We start from the raw sequence: 15,478 nt of genomic DNA on the forward strand, positions 1-15,478 counted from the left end.
CTATTGCAGCCTGATATATGCACCAGAGGGAAAATGAAACTCAGAATATGTAATGAATAACAGTTGTTAAGTGTCTTCATAAAAAATGGCCTCGTTCTTTCTGCCAATACACCTAGGTTTTAGGACTCTCAGTTTAACAGCATTTGGGTGTGTTTGTAAGACTAAACATTATATTGCATTTATTTTCACTTAGGAAAAAATACTACTGTGGCTTCTTCAATTTATGCAAGAACAGGGAATTTCATTGGATGAAATTGACAAATGTGGAAACAGTGCTGTTCATGTAGCATCCCAGCACGGATACCTGGGGTGCATCCAGGTAACAAAAACACTTCTCAGATGTTAGTGATGATGTGTGGAGCTTGTTATGTGAGTGATGATTACGTAGTGTGTGATGTGTCAAATGTGTATGATGCATGTGTCTGTGTGATGTGTATGATGTTGTATGTAATGTATATGATATTTGCTATGCATGTGAAGTGCCTTGTGATGTGTTCTGCATGTGTAGTGTCATGTATACACACTGAAAGAGAGTGGACAATGCATTACTGACTTGCTTAACGTCTTCTGAAGAAGGCCCTCGACAGGGAAGAAAGGAAGAGCCCTATTGTTATGTTTTGTTTTTTTAATCAAAACTCACTCATCTTAGGAAAATAATGTATGCAATATATAATATTGGTGTAAAAGTGTTTCAGTGAAACACTGCACAAAATTATATAGGTTATTAAGCCCATTTCATAAACCTATTTTAATCATGATGAATGGTGCTTTTCTCATATTTTTAAATACATTATTAATTGCTTATGGATTGAAAATATATTCATTAAGGAAAATAATAACGTGTTTGGGATCCTATACTTCTACACTACATGTGGTGGCTGTCAGTAAAATGTTTTATGTTGTTTTTTTTTTTTTTGTACAGTTGCTATTGTCTATAAAAATTGACTCTGGCTCTCTGGCTCTCTCTAGTGTAACAGATTGTATTTTATGTAATGGGGTTAGTTAAGGTCACAATACAATTTGTTTGATAAGAGCAGTATAATGTAAAACAAGACTTGTAATGTTTTACATGAGTGTGCATCAGTGTGTTTGAGAGAGTTATGCCCAGGGGTAAGCAGTTTAGTACTCCAAACTGCTGTAATCCGCTACTACCATGGTGCTCTCGCAGTGTCAGCTAATAGGGTGGCTTTAGGGATACAGTTCTAAATTGCCCAAATTTGTCTTGTCTGGGCCTAGAGCTCAGCAACACTTTTTGCTAACAAAATACAAAAGGATATGTCTCTGAATGGTTAATGCAAGCACCTTTTTTTTCTTCTTTTGTGTCTCGTCTATAATTGAAACCATCATACAAACTGTATTCCTTGATAGCGTACCAAAGCAAATGCCAAAAGGTTCTCTGAATTTAATGAGTCAATTTTTGGCAAGATCTAAAACGTTAGCTGTCCTTTAAAATATACATTAATATGAAATGGAAGGGCCAAAACTCTGACTGCTTTAAGCTTAGTGCCAGATATCATAGACTTACAGAATTTTTTTTTTTTTTTTTTATTCTTTATTTTTGTTGTGCAAACAAAAAATACAGACTGCTCAGGTATGCCACAACAGCATAAGCAGGCAATATTTGGTACATGATGACACAGTGAAGTAGCATTGTTAAAGCTGCACAATTTTGTGTTAATAGATGATTTGTCAAACGCTTAAGGTTAAGTTTAGTAAGGTTACCATAGGCTAGGTACAATATAAAGCAGGATATCGCAATTTTATAGGGTATATTATTAAATAACAGGCTATGCATACATGTCTAACCGCTAGAGCAAACAAAGGAAAGTCCTCATATTAGCTAGGATATTCAAGTGAAGTAGGTACGGTAAACAAAAAGAAAGTAAAACCCAAAGAAAGACATACTACTCAAGGATTGGTATATGGCATGTAAGACACACAGTTTTTCTGCTCCGGTCGGTAGGGGGTTAATGCGTCCATGTGTCAGTCCCAGATGCTAAATCAGCCAATTCCTCTGGGTGGCAGGGTCGTAGTGCTGCTTAGATCGTTATTTCTCCAATGCATGGTGTCTCCTCGGCCCCAGGCCTGCAAGAGGGACGACATCTGGATGCCACAGACTTGGATTTGGTGACAGGCTAAGTCCCTTCCCCTTACAGGGTGGGCGAGGGTCCTTCTCCGCTTGTTCGCTTGCCTGCTTTCTCCAGTTGCTTCTCGATGTCCTGTGAGTAGTTGCTTCCATCCCTTTAGAGTTGTGGTCACCCGTGGAGGTAAATTGTGCCTAGGTGCTTGTCCCAGTTGGGACAGTGATTTAGGGCGGTTGCTGGGTCGTGCCCGGTGGGTTCTCCGGCGCCGTGTTTGTGTCCGTGGCCTCTGTGTTTTCTTCCCTAGTGGCAGTGCCGCCCCAGAGCGTTGTTTAGAAGTCGCAGGCTGCTCTGTGGTGAGTGGCAAGGGAAGCCCTGGCTGGGCTCCAGTAGGCTTGTGCTGGCGTGCGGCTAATGTGGCCCAAAAGTTTGTGAGTAGCTCTTCAAGCTTCTCCTGCAGGGTCAGTTGCTTAGTTTGAGGCAGTGGGTTGCACGAGGCGTCCCCCATCTTGGTCTTCACGGGTGGGTAAACCCGAGCGCGTGCTAGTAGGAGCTTAGCTAGTGTGACACTGCTGATATTTGCCGGGATAACCCCCACCGGCTGGGGGGGGGAGAAGGTGCAGGAAGGTCCTCCCGGGTGAGTGCTTTATCGCAGGCTGAGGGATCGGCCGCCTCCCTCTTGTGCGCTGCTGTTAGGCCTCTTATCGGCCTCGGACTCTCCTCCGGGGTTTTCCACCGGTCACGGTCGGGCACACCACAGGGTTGCGAGTTGGAGATGCCTCCCGGTGTTGTGGTGTCGAGGGATCGTGGTTTTGAGTCGCTTTAATGCTTTTATTGCTTGTTTAGGGGCCCGTTTGTGCGGAGCTCTCAGTGTGTGCGACCACTCCGTGCGGCTGCCAGGCTCCGCCCCCTTATTTTTATTTTTTAATCACACAATAGTTCAAACAACAAATTTGTACATTTATAGTATAATTGTAGGTTTGTTTTTAAGTAAGACATAGGAATACATTTACTATACTGTAAATTATTTTGAAAATGATCAGCAAAAGGAACGCCCCAATCAGGGAAGTACACACTCACTCTCCCCTCCCCCTCTTTTTAATGAAATCTGAAAATGCTAATAAAATAAATTTTCTAGAAACATTATGAAAATAAATAAATAAATATAATCCTAAATTCCATGCTGGAAATCTACGAGCAAGGAGAAGAACATGGCTGGCAATTCACTTTACAGCTTGGTTGCTACTTCTAAGTACTGCTTCAAAGTGCGTGTTTGGAGATATTCTGGAGAGTTTTACTGATTCTTCAACTGTCTAAGATTTTGCTAAGATTTTTCTTTTTACTGTTACAGGTAAGATTCATCTGTAGGAAAATGTTACTTATTGCACAAGGTTTGATTTCCTGTTGGTAATTATAAGGCATTTGATTGGATTAGGTAGCTGCTTGCTATTGATTGCTGTGTAAATTAGCTATTGTTTGCTAATAAGCAGAGGCCTACCCAGGTGTTAAACATTCCTAGTGGGAGGTGATTTTAGGAGTATATAAGGGCTGTTGTCATTAGCTTGGCTAATAGAGCTTGGTTGCTTCTTCTAAGTGTTGCTTCTAAGTGTCTGTGGTTGGAGATATTCTAGAGAGTTTTACAGAAGCTTCAACTGTCTAAGAGTTGTGCTAAGAGTTTTCTTTTTTACTGTTACAGGTAAGATTCATCTGTAGGAAAAGGTTACTTATTGCACAAGGTTTGATTTCCTGTTGGTAATTATAAGGCATTTGATTGGATTAGGTAGCTGCTTGCTATTGATTGCTGTGTAAATTAGCTATTGTTTGCTAATAAGCAGAGGCCTACCCAGGTGTTAAACATTCCTAGTGGGAGGTGATTTTAGGAGTATATAAGGGCTGTTGTCATTAGCTTGGCTAATAGAGCTTGGTTGCTTCTTCTAAGTGTTGCTTCTAAGTGTCTGTGGTTGGAGATATTCTAGAGAGTTTTACAGAAGCTTCAACTGTCTAAGAGTTGTGCTAAGAGTTTTCTTTTTTACTGTTACAGGTAAGATTCATCTGTAGGAAAAGTTTACTGATTGCACAAGGTTTGATTTCCTGTTGGTAATTATAAGGCATTTGATTGGATTAGGTAGCTGCTTGCTATTGATTGCTGTGTAAATTAGCTATTGTTTGCTAATAAGCAGAGGCCTGCCCAGGTGTTAAACATTCCTAGTGGGAGGTGATTTTAGGAGTATATAAGGGCTGTTGTCATTAGCTTGGCTAATAGAGCTTGGTTGCTTCTTCTAAGTGTTGCTTCTAAGTGTCTGTGGTTGGAGATATTCTAGAGAGTTTTACAGAAGCTTCAACTGTCTAAGAGTTGTGCTAAGAGTTTTCTTTTTTACTGTTACAGGTAAGATTCATCTGTAGGAAAAGTTTACTGATTGCACAAGGTTTGATTTCCTGTTGGTAATTATAAGGCATTTGATTGGATTAGGTAGCTGCTTGCTATTGATTGCTGTGTAAATTAGCTATTGTTTGCTAATAAGCAGAGGCCTACCCAGGTGTTAAACATTCCTAGTGGGAGGTGATTTTAGGAGTATATAAGGGCTGTTGTCATTAGCTTGGCTAATAGAGCTTGGTTGCTTCTTCTAAGTGTTGCTTCTAAGTGTCTGTGGTTGGAGATATTCTAGAGAGTTTTACAGAAGCTTCAACTGTCTAAGAGTTGTGCTAAGAGTTTTCTTTTTTACTGTTACAGGTAAGATTCATCTGTAGGGAAAGGTTACTGATTGCACAAGGTTTGATTTCCTGTTGGTAATTATAAGGCATTTGATTGGATTAGGTAGCTGCTTGCTATTGATTGCTATTTAAATTAGCTATTGTTTGTTAATAAGCAGAGGCCTACCCAGGTGTTAAACATTCCTAGTGGCTGGTACTTTTAGGAGTTATATAAGGATTGTGTTCATTAGCTTAGCTTATATAGCTTGATTGCTGCTTCTAAGTGCTCCTTCAAAGTGTGTGCATGGAGATATTCTAGAGAGTTTTACTGATTCTTCAACTATGTAAGATTTTGGTAAGATTAGATTAGTTTATATAGCTTGGTTGCTGCTTCAAAGTGTGTGCTTGGAGATATTCTGGAGATATCATCGAGGTAATCTGAGTTATTCAGTATTCAGGGGGACTTATTCACCTCATTAAAATGGCAGACTTAGTTCAGTATAATAGTTGTTATGCATTTGTTTCACGTTCCACTTTTTGGAGATTTGGATGCTGTCTAATCTGTAGACAGTTCTCTGTATTGTGGCAGGAGATTGTATTTTGGAAGTGTGAGATTTGTAAATTATCCGGTAAATAAACTCAGGATGGAACTGTTGCAAAGCCACTGCCGCAGAGACATCCTAGGAATGGCAGATGGATATCTGTAGGATCTGGAAGACTTAGAATTGTGGATAAAAGGCATATTGCACAGTCTGTTGCTCTACATAATTAATTTTCAGCACTTTCAGAGTATAATGGTGTTATGCAGACAGGCTCAGGCACCAAGTGTACTTGTGTTATGGAGACAGGCTCGGGCAATGAGGGTAGTGGTGTTGTGGAGACAGGCTCAGGCACTGAGGGTAGTGGTGTTGTGGAGACAGGCTGAGGCACCAAGTGTTGTGGTGATATGGAGACAGGCTCAGGCACTGAGGGTAGTGGTTTTGTAGAGACAGGTTCAGGCACCAAGTGTAGTTGTGTTGTGGAGACAGGCTTGGAGACCATGGTGAGGCCTGATAGAAAGCAGTTGTTGGGGGATTCTATCATAAGAGGTGTGGATCTGGACAATAGTGGTCTTGTGAGATGTCTTACTGGAGCTACTGCTCATAGAGACAGAAGACGTATTTGTAATATTGTTAAGCGTGCAAAGCAGGAAGTGGAATTGGATGTACTTATCCATCTTGGGTCAAATGACTTGCCTTGCAATGAGGTTTCAGAGGTAAAGGAAGTTTTTTGTGTTTTTGCCAATGATATACGGCAGATTGCTTCCAGACTGTCATTCTCTAGAGTACTGCCTTTGCATAACATTAAGAACGACAGGCGGATGCATATTAGGGACTTTAACTTGTGGCTTGGTGAATTGTGTCAGGAGCAAGGAATTGGCTTAATTTCTCATGGTAGCTCTGTTTGGAATGGAAATAAACTTTTAAAAAACTATGATTTGCATCTTTCTCTAAAGGGAACACATGTTCTCAGTGAGCAGTTCAGGGGTTTTGCTAGGGTGTATTTAAACTTGGAGGGGGGGTTGGCAAAAGGGTGATAAAACAACAATCCAATTGCCCCCCAAAACAAAGACAGAAGATGATTTTAGCAAGTGTGTTAAAAAATTATAAGCTAGAGTCATGTCTACAAATGCTCGTAGTTTAGGGAATAAGATCCATGAACTTGTGGCAATAATGGCAACTGATAATGTAGATTTAGTCACTGTTACTGAGACATGGTATAATAAGAAAAATGACTGGGACATAGCAATACCAGGGTACTCTTTGTATAGAAAAGACAGGGAAGGCAAGAAAGGGGAAGGGGGGGCCCTGTATGTTAAGGATGGTATACAATCTAGCCTAATAAAAGTTAGTGAGGCGAACATAGAGTCCGTTTTGGTTAGGTTAGAATTTGGTAATAACACAGTAACTCGTGTAGGTGTGATTTATAGGCCCCCAGAATAAATAGAATAGTTAGATAATCTACTAGTTGAGGAAATAGCTAAAATGACAATGAAGGGGGAAGTTATCATCATGGATGACTTTAATCTTCCTGATGTGAACTGGAAAGCCAAAATAGCTGCTTGTGCCAGGAGCACACATATTCTAAACGCCCTACTGGGATTGTCTCTAAAACAAGTCAATGGGTAGTCAACTCGTAAAGAGGCCATACAAGATTTAGTGTTAACAAATGGAGATTTGGTATCAGATATTACTGTAGGTGAACGGTTAGGATCCAGTGATCATCAGATAGTGTGGTTTAATATAAGAACAGTGACTGAGTCACACCACACAAAAACAAAAGTTTTAGACTTTAGAAAAACAGACTTTTCTAAAATCAGAATATGTGTAAAGGAGTCATTATCAGACTGGAGCAATTTAAATGGAGTCCAAGAGAAATGGGATTATTTAAAAGTTGCACTGCTGAAGGCAACAGAAAATTGCATTAGACATGAATATGGTACACCATAAAATATAGTGTGGGTATCCAGGAGCTAAAAGATAATAAATATAAAATAAAATTCAAATAATAGACAGTGACTAGATATAATGTTCAGAATAGTATGTATATAACCCTTAATGAAATGTCCATAGTGTGAAAAGAGTGTGAAAAGTTGAAAAGAGTAAAATATAAAATTAAAAATAAGAATATAAAATAAGTCCAAAGTGATCTGTAAGTCCTGGATGGAATACTTATATCATAAATAACCCTAAACCTGCTTGTGAAGAGAACACAGGGCTGATGGTATTTATGCCTTATAATATACTTTTATGCATATAAAAGATGTTTAAAGTCTATGACCGAGCATATTAGTACAAGGAACTAATTGCCGAATGAAACTTGTAGTAATGCCACAGTGCAAAATAAAGAGTGACTTAGCTTATGAAAATGCAGATCAATTTATTAGTTAAAACATGATTCCAAATGTAAAAAATGGCGATCAAAATCAGAGGATGGCAGATAGTCCAGTATATAAGAAATAAGATAAGCAAGTAAACCTGTAGTCCAGACCCTAATGGATGAGGATTGTAGTAGTTAATATTTCCTCTGTATCCTGGCAGCCGGTGAGGACGGTGTGCATGTCACCGTGCGTTCCACCTCTGACCTCACATCGAGAGGTGAGCTCCGGTCTCACTGGATGATGTTGATGTCGGGTCCGGAATCCTTAGTTGACAGGGATGCTTGCTGTTCAGTCTCCACTGACAAATGCTCCTCTTAGATCGCGTGATTTGCCTTACGCGTTTCGTAGGGTGCAGCCCTACTTCATCATACGCTTCTGATCTACATGGTATATGGCAGTTTATATATGCCCATGCTTAAGTCACTAATTGCACATATGGGTTATTCTTTTGGAAAATCATCACATACATTCCTGCATTAGTTTATGTATTGATAAAACATAAGTAACATATGTATCCTCATTTTTTACATATTATTCACTTTTTTTATTACACATATATATATATATATATAGTTCATATATAGTTCATTGCAGACAACACAGGGCTGATGGTATTTATGCCTTATAATATACTTTTATGCATATAAAAGATGGAATCAGTGATAATAAACTATATATGCCAACATTCTTACTTATTATTTAACACAGTGTTAAATAATAAGCAAGAATGTTGGCATATACGGTTTATTATCACTGATTCCATCTTTTATATCCATAAAAGTATATTATAAGGCATAAATACCATCAGCCCTGTGTTGTCTGCAATGACAGGGTTAGGGTTATTTATGATATAAGTATTCCATCCAGGACTTACAGATTACGTTGGACTTATTTTATATTTTATATTCTTATTTTTAATTTTGGTTTTTTTATTTTACTCTGGACTTTTCAAATTATTCAAACTATGGACATTTCATTAAGGGTTATATACATACTATTCTGAACATTATATCTAGTCACTGTCTATTATCTGAATTTTATTTTACAATTATTATCTTTTAGCTCCTGGATACCCACACTATATTTTATGGTGTACCATATTCATGTTTTATGTCTTATAGGATTTGGTGAATTCCTTTTTTTTTTTTTTTTTCAGTTTTAGAGCTACTTCATTTATTTATTGTGTCGATTCTGTCTTATTCCCTCTAATCTTTCGGCATTATTCACTTTGTGAATACCAGAACTGTACTCTCAATAGAAAATCGCATTAGGCTTATCAGTAAAAGCAAAAAAATTAAGAAACCACTGTGGTACTCTGGAGATGTGGCCAAAATAGTGAAAAACAAAAAGTTAGTAATTATAAAAAAAACAGAATGAAGAAGATAGACAGATCTATAAGATTAGACAGAAAGAGGCTAAGCAAGTTATAACAGCTTCCAAATCACACACAGAAGAGAAAATAGCACAGTCAGTAAAAAAAGGGGACAAAACATTTTTTAGATACATAAATGAGAAAAGGAAAGTAAAACAAGGTTTAGTTAGATTAAAAACAAAAGAAGGAAGGTATGTAGAAGAGGATAAAGATCTAGCTGACTGCCCCAATGAATATTTTTGTTCAGTATTTACAAATAAAAATGAAAGGGGAGGGGCCTTAGCTAGCAAAAAGGACAAATGAGTAATCTGTTACATGTGAGTTTACAGAGGAAGAGGTACTATTTCAACTGTCAAAAGTAAAGACAAATAAGTCAATGGGGCCTGATGGAATACACCTAAAATTATTAAAAGAGCTTAGTGGTGTACTAGCAAAACCATTAACAGATTTATTTAACCAATCATTCTTAACAGGAGTAGTCCCAGAAGATTGGAAGTTAGCGAATATTGTGCCCATTCACAAGAAAGGTAATAGGGAGGAGTCAGGCAACTATAGGCCAATAAGCCTTACTTCAGAAGTAGCGAAAGTAATAAAAACCATGTTAAAGGATAGGATTGTTGAACATCTAAAATCACATGGATTTCAAGATCAGAGACATGGGTTTACGTCAGAGAGATCATGCCAAACTAATCTTATTGCATTTTTTTGATTGGGTAACTAAAATAATAGATCAGGGTGGTGCAGTAGACATTGCTTACCTAGATTTCAGTAAGGCTTTTGACACTGTTGCACATAGACGGCTTATCAATAAACTGCAATCATTAAGTTTGGATTCCAATATTGTTGAATGGGTAAGGCAGTGGTGGAGTGACAGGCAACAGAGGGTTGTAGTCAATGGAGTATATTCGAAGCATGGTCTTGTCACCAGTGGGGTACCTCAGGGATATGTACTTGGACCCATTATCTTTAATATTTTTATTAGTGATATTGCAGAAGGTCTTGATGGTAAGGTATGTCTTTTTGCTGATGATACTAAGATGTGTAACAGGGTTGATGTTCCAGGAGGGATAAGCCAAATGGCAAATGATTTAGGTAAACTAGAAAAATGGTCAGAGTTGTGGCAGCTGACACTTAATGTGGATAAGTGCAAGATAATGTATCTTGGACGTAAAGACCCAAGGGCAGAGTACAGAATATTTGTTAGAGTCCTAACCTCAACATCTGAGGAAAGGGATTTAGTGGCAATTATTTCAGATGACTTAAAGGTAGGCAAACAATGTAACAGAGCAGCTGGAAATGCTAGCAGAATGCTTGGTTGTATAGGGAGAGGCATATGCAGTAGAAAGAGGGAAGTGCTCATGCCATTGTACAGAACACTGGTGAGACCTCATGCAGTATTGGAGACCATATTGCAAAGAAACTACTCATGTTATTCTGTTACTTTTGTTTTTCCCTGTTCGGTAGATAAAACTTCTGAACACCGACCACCCCCTGGCTCATTCACTTCAAAGCAAACCGCCAATTAAGTGCTCTCTCTGTGTGGCCGCTGTTCGTATAGCCAAACGCCACGTGCATCTTGTTTGCACGAAAGGAGGCAGCAGTACTTGGTCATCGAGTGTCTTGAACCAAAATCGGACACTCGACTTCCTGAACGCCAGTCAAACTACACAAATGCCTTATTCCTTTTACAGACCAGCCAGGAGAGCGCTATTCGGTAGATTTGTTCCCACGAATTAGGGGAACAAACGCTACCTATGAGCCAGGGGAACCGTTCGTGGATTTATTCGTTTTTTTGTACTTTTCTAAATAGACCGACCGCACAGCTCAATTTCATGGAACTATTTCTCCATGTAACTCTTGAACCCCTAAACCAATCTGGGTGATTTTTGAATATGTTGGTCCTCCAGATCGGGGCGATCGGGGGATATGACTTTTGTGGGGTTCCCATGGAGTTTGGGGTACTTTCTGTATTTTATGGAAATGTATGTTTTTTGTGTTGGGAGATAATCGAGATTAGTATAGTGCTTGACTCAATTATGTCCCCAGTACAGGGGACAGATTATATTATTGTCAGTAGGAGTGTCCTGGACCTGGGAGCCAATGTACTTGCAGAATGTATTTTGTCATTGTCCCCTCTCAGGTCCAGTGTAGAATGCCCCTGGAGTTTCTAAATTAATCTTAAACATACATTTCTAAAGTATTAAATGCTGCATTTACTTAATAAAATCCTATCCCTTTATATTTTTGCAGACATTGGTTGAATATGGAGCAAATGTGACCATGCAGAACCATGCAGGAGAAAAGCCATCTCAAAGTGCAGAGCATCATGGTCATACAATGTGTTCTAGATACCTTGTAGTGGTGGAAACGTGCATGTCTCTCGCATCTCAGGTCGTAAAACTCACCAAGCAGCTGAAAGAGTAAGAACATGCAAATATAATTAGAAAAACCAACACATTACACATTTCTATAAAAAAGGAAATAACATAACATTCCTGTATAAATAAAATACTGCTAAGAGCTGATATCAGTCTGAGAATGTATGGATCTTTCTACAAAATAAAAACAAAAACTAGCTGGCTATTCCCAAAAGTCACCTTGATTGCCTAATGGCCTATTGCAACTGATTCACATTGTCTAAATTTGTTTCAGTCAAATCAGGATTGAAAATGGAAACTGTCTATTACAAACATAGTATATTGAGATTTACGAAGAACTGACTTTAATCAACTCCTGAAACTGAGCCTTGCTGCAAGCTCTTGATGTCTTGACTTTAACAAGACTGTTACGTTCTTAAATATAATTTTTTTTTTAAAGTGTCACAATCGATTTTCTGTACTTCATACTACTCAAAAATGCATTAAAGAATGGTCTTTCTTATTCCCTAATATACTTGAAGCAATGAGCATCAGGAAGCCATGTTTAGTTTTAGAGTTAGTTCAATATGTCTTAGGCCAGATTTTTGTTTGTAAACTTTTCCCACCTGCCAACTGCTAGTGAATACCAGAACTTTGTGTTGGCTTCAAGCTGCAGACATTAGGTTAAACAGGCTGCACTTAATAGTCATACATCGCTATTTCTTTTGTCTTTATTCCCCCAGCTTTTAGAAGTTGTACCATTAGTATGTCTAAAAATGTTACCAACTGCCATTTCACACAAAACCTTGAAAAATTAAAGCACAGTGATGTGTACGTCTTATTATAATGTGTTCCGGCCATACTTGCCAGTTCTGAATTTGGAAGGTGGAGTTATCATTTTGGACAGGAGAGAAAAGAGAAGTGTGAGCACACTAAGTGGGCAAGAATTCCTAGGTACACAAATCTAGCACATATGTGAGCTGGGATGTCATGCCCCATTGCTGTCCATCATGTAGTAATACATTCTGGACAGTAATACGAATTGTGTTACTGTCATTCCCATACACTGGCCTCTGCACTTAGTCACCTCCTCTTGGGGCAAGTATGAGTTAGCAAAGATTTACAATATTCAGGCAGATTATATGGACATTTTACAACAACCGTGATCACTCAATATAAAAAAGGTATTTAATGCTACTTGGAGTTCTCATGCATGGTAAATAAGAATTCTAGTTCTGATAACAGGAGCTGTAATCTAACAAAAACTGTAGAGCCACATGTTCTGGTAGGGTGAGGAAAGGATGTCCAGAACCCAATAAATGTTTGTTTCCATAAGTAGACTGCTATGGATGTATTCCTTGGTTGTATAGAGATGACGGCCAGCTTTACTACATTGAAAAGACTTTTGCAGTTTGCACGTACCTCTATGCTTAGTGAATTAGCCCCTAAGATGTATTTGTACTATGTGTGACTGGGAGTTAAACCTAAACATGAACATCGATTTGACAAGCAATGATATTACCATATTTATTTTAAATTGTAATAATATCAATCCTGGTCATCAAATGGATATATACGATGCACTACATCTTAAAACCACCAATTCCTGCACTGATGGGAATGACAGAAAATGACAGGAAAAAGATTATTGTCTAAGGATCACAGATCATATGTTTCTATTTACAAGTTGTATAAAATGTTAAAGGTGAGAACCATGACAATAAAAGCTGAACAGAACAGAATGTTTAAAAGGATGAGGAGTTAAAGGAGTTGAACTGGCTGTCAGGGAAGGTCTTCGACACTCAAAACCGCACTTTAAAATCCCTATTCTTTACAGGCAGACAGCAGAGAGGATCACTTTACAGACGCACCTTCAACAGCTACTGGAAACACAGAGAGTGGAGGGGAGATCACTGCCAACATCCCCCAGGTAATATAATGGATCTCGTTCATGCCTTGCCAGATGATGAAGAAAAGGAGGAAATAACAGGATGTGACAGAGTAAGAGTAGGAGATATTAAACAGAGAAAGTGCAGTGTTAAATCAGGTTCTGCATCACAGGAAGCACACATTTCCTGATTTACAAAAAGCTGTCTAGCTGTTTTAAGTGCTAGACAGTTATAATCACACAGTGAAATACTCTACGGCCTGGGATAAGCAGGTTCTGGACTTCTACCCACAGTGTAATCTAACGCCCATGATTCTGAGATGGCTGAGGGTCAACTATTGTGATAACAGGTCTTTTAGAGCAGGCTGCAGTGTATGAAATAAATACAAGCAATATTAGTTCCTAAAAACATGACTAAAGAACTTATATTGATTCCAAATAGAAAATTGCACAGTTCTCTCCTATTTGATTTATCCTTCTCTTTTTTCTTCTCTTATTTAATTTAAAGCACCACGATAGGCACCCAGACCACTTCAGCTTAATGAAGTGGTCTGGGTGCCTGGTCCATCTAGGATTAACCCTTTCTGCTGTAAACATAGCAGTTTCTCTGAAACTGCTATGTTTACAAATGGGTTAATCCAGCCTCTAGTTGCTGTCTCATTGATTTTCACAGTGAGAAGACGCCAGCGTCCATAGGAAAGTATTAAGAATGCTTTCCTATGTACTGGCTGAATGCGCGTACAGCTCTTGCCACGCATGCGCATTCAGCCGATGATGGCGAAAAGGAGGAGGAGAGTTCCCCACGCTGAGGGAGCCCGGCGGGGGAAAACAGGTAAGATTTAACCCCTTTCACCCCCTAGAGCCCGGCGGGAGGGGGACCCTGAGGGTGGGGGGTACCTAGAGACCCTATAGTGCCAGGAAAACAAGTATGTTTTCCTGGCACTATAGTGGTCCTTTAACATTATCGACATTCATCTTCACAAGGTGTTCATTGCCCCCATAATTATGATGGTAAGGAAATGTGGTTTCCGAGGAGATATTGAATCATATATAATGACTATTTCAGCCCTCATGAAAAAGACACAGAGTCAACAGAAATTTTTTTTTTTTTAACCAAACGATAAGGAAGCCAAGGATTTACCATTTACAATGGTTGAGGGCATTGGGTTAGTATCCCAAAATGGGCTCACACATTTTAGTGGATTCACACTGGTCAGTACAAGTACATCATAGATCATATTTATCAGACTTTAGGCAGCTGCCAAAATTAAATTGGTTATTACAGTGACACCTATTTCTTCAGAGCTGTGTGATCATTTTAATACTGTAATGAAATTACTTATGGTGTATACAAAATCCCCGAATGGGCTAGAATTTGGTCCCTATTTGAGACGGACCAAACACTGCTGCACAGATAAATGTCAGGAAGCTAGATGAAGGCTATAGTTAAATAATCCGTGGCGGCACAAGGTTAATTAAGTGGTGGCTGGCCAGCACTTGCTGCAGGTGGAGGAAGAGGAGTGGACAATGATGTGTCGACCTCATATTATTTATTTGAAAGTCCTCCACTCAGTGCCCACAGGTGGGGACATGGGAGGTACTATGTTATATCACAAACCTCATCCCCATCACCGTTGCTGTCCAGTCACTAGTTTTAAATATTTAGCAGGCAGGTAGGTGCATAGGGAGATTTTAAACCTCCCTTAAAGTAATGCGTGGATCTTGTTGCCCCTCATAGGAGTTTTTATTTATTTATTTTTACTTTTTTTGATAATAATTTCAAAATGGGATAAACATTAATAAACTTTGTTTTGTGTCACTACGTGTTATTAACTATTTGCCTGCTGTTTGAATTAGAATTTGTGAATGTGCATTGAGCCAAATTTGTTTCTGAATTTTATTAAAATCTGTGCTTTTGTGATATTTTCCAAATCCTATATTTTGTTTAGTGCGGAAAGCAATCCAAAGCATTCACTCAAGCTGACCTTATTTGGCTTTAGTAAATATAAGAATTACAATTGTGGTAATTTGCCCATTTTCACTTGATTTTTTCCATTAGGACAAAATCTGTTGTTTACTGATTAACCTGCATGTCTGGCAGGCCAGCCAGTTTAGGGTACATGGCCAGTGCAGAATCTGTTTTAGAATGAGAGAACTTTTAATATATAT

The 15,478-nt window shown here is 38.7% G+C and overlaps 1 protein-coding gene across 5 annotated transcripts in view; it reads left to right on the forward strand.

Annotated features, from left to right (window-relative positions):
* Positions 1 to 15,478, forward strand: part of SNCAIP (synuclein alpha interacting protein) — a 219,318-nt gene that overhangs the window by 182,243 nt on the left and 21,597 nt on the right. For all 5 annotated transcript variants that reach the window (XM_063454126.1, XM_063454124.1, XM_063454129.1 and 2 more), the window contains 3 exons: positions 194 to 319; positions 11,315 to 11,484; positions 13,259 to 13,351. In XM_063454126.1, coding sequence (XP_063310196.1) covers positions 194 to 319; positions 11,315 to 11,484; positions 13,259 to 13,351 — 389 coding nt within the window. The remainder of the gene's footprint in view (positions 1 to 193; positions 320 to 11,314; positions 11,485 to 13,258; positions 13,352 to 15,478) is intronic.

Source organism: Pelobates fuscus, chromosome 5 (genome assembly GCF_036172605.1).
Source record: "Pelobates fuscus isolate aPelFus1 chromosome 5, aPelFus1.pri, whole genome shotgun sequence".
NCBI lineage: Eukaryota > Metazoa > Chordata > Amphibia > Anura > Pelobatidae > Pelobates > Pelobates fuscus.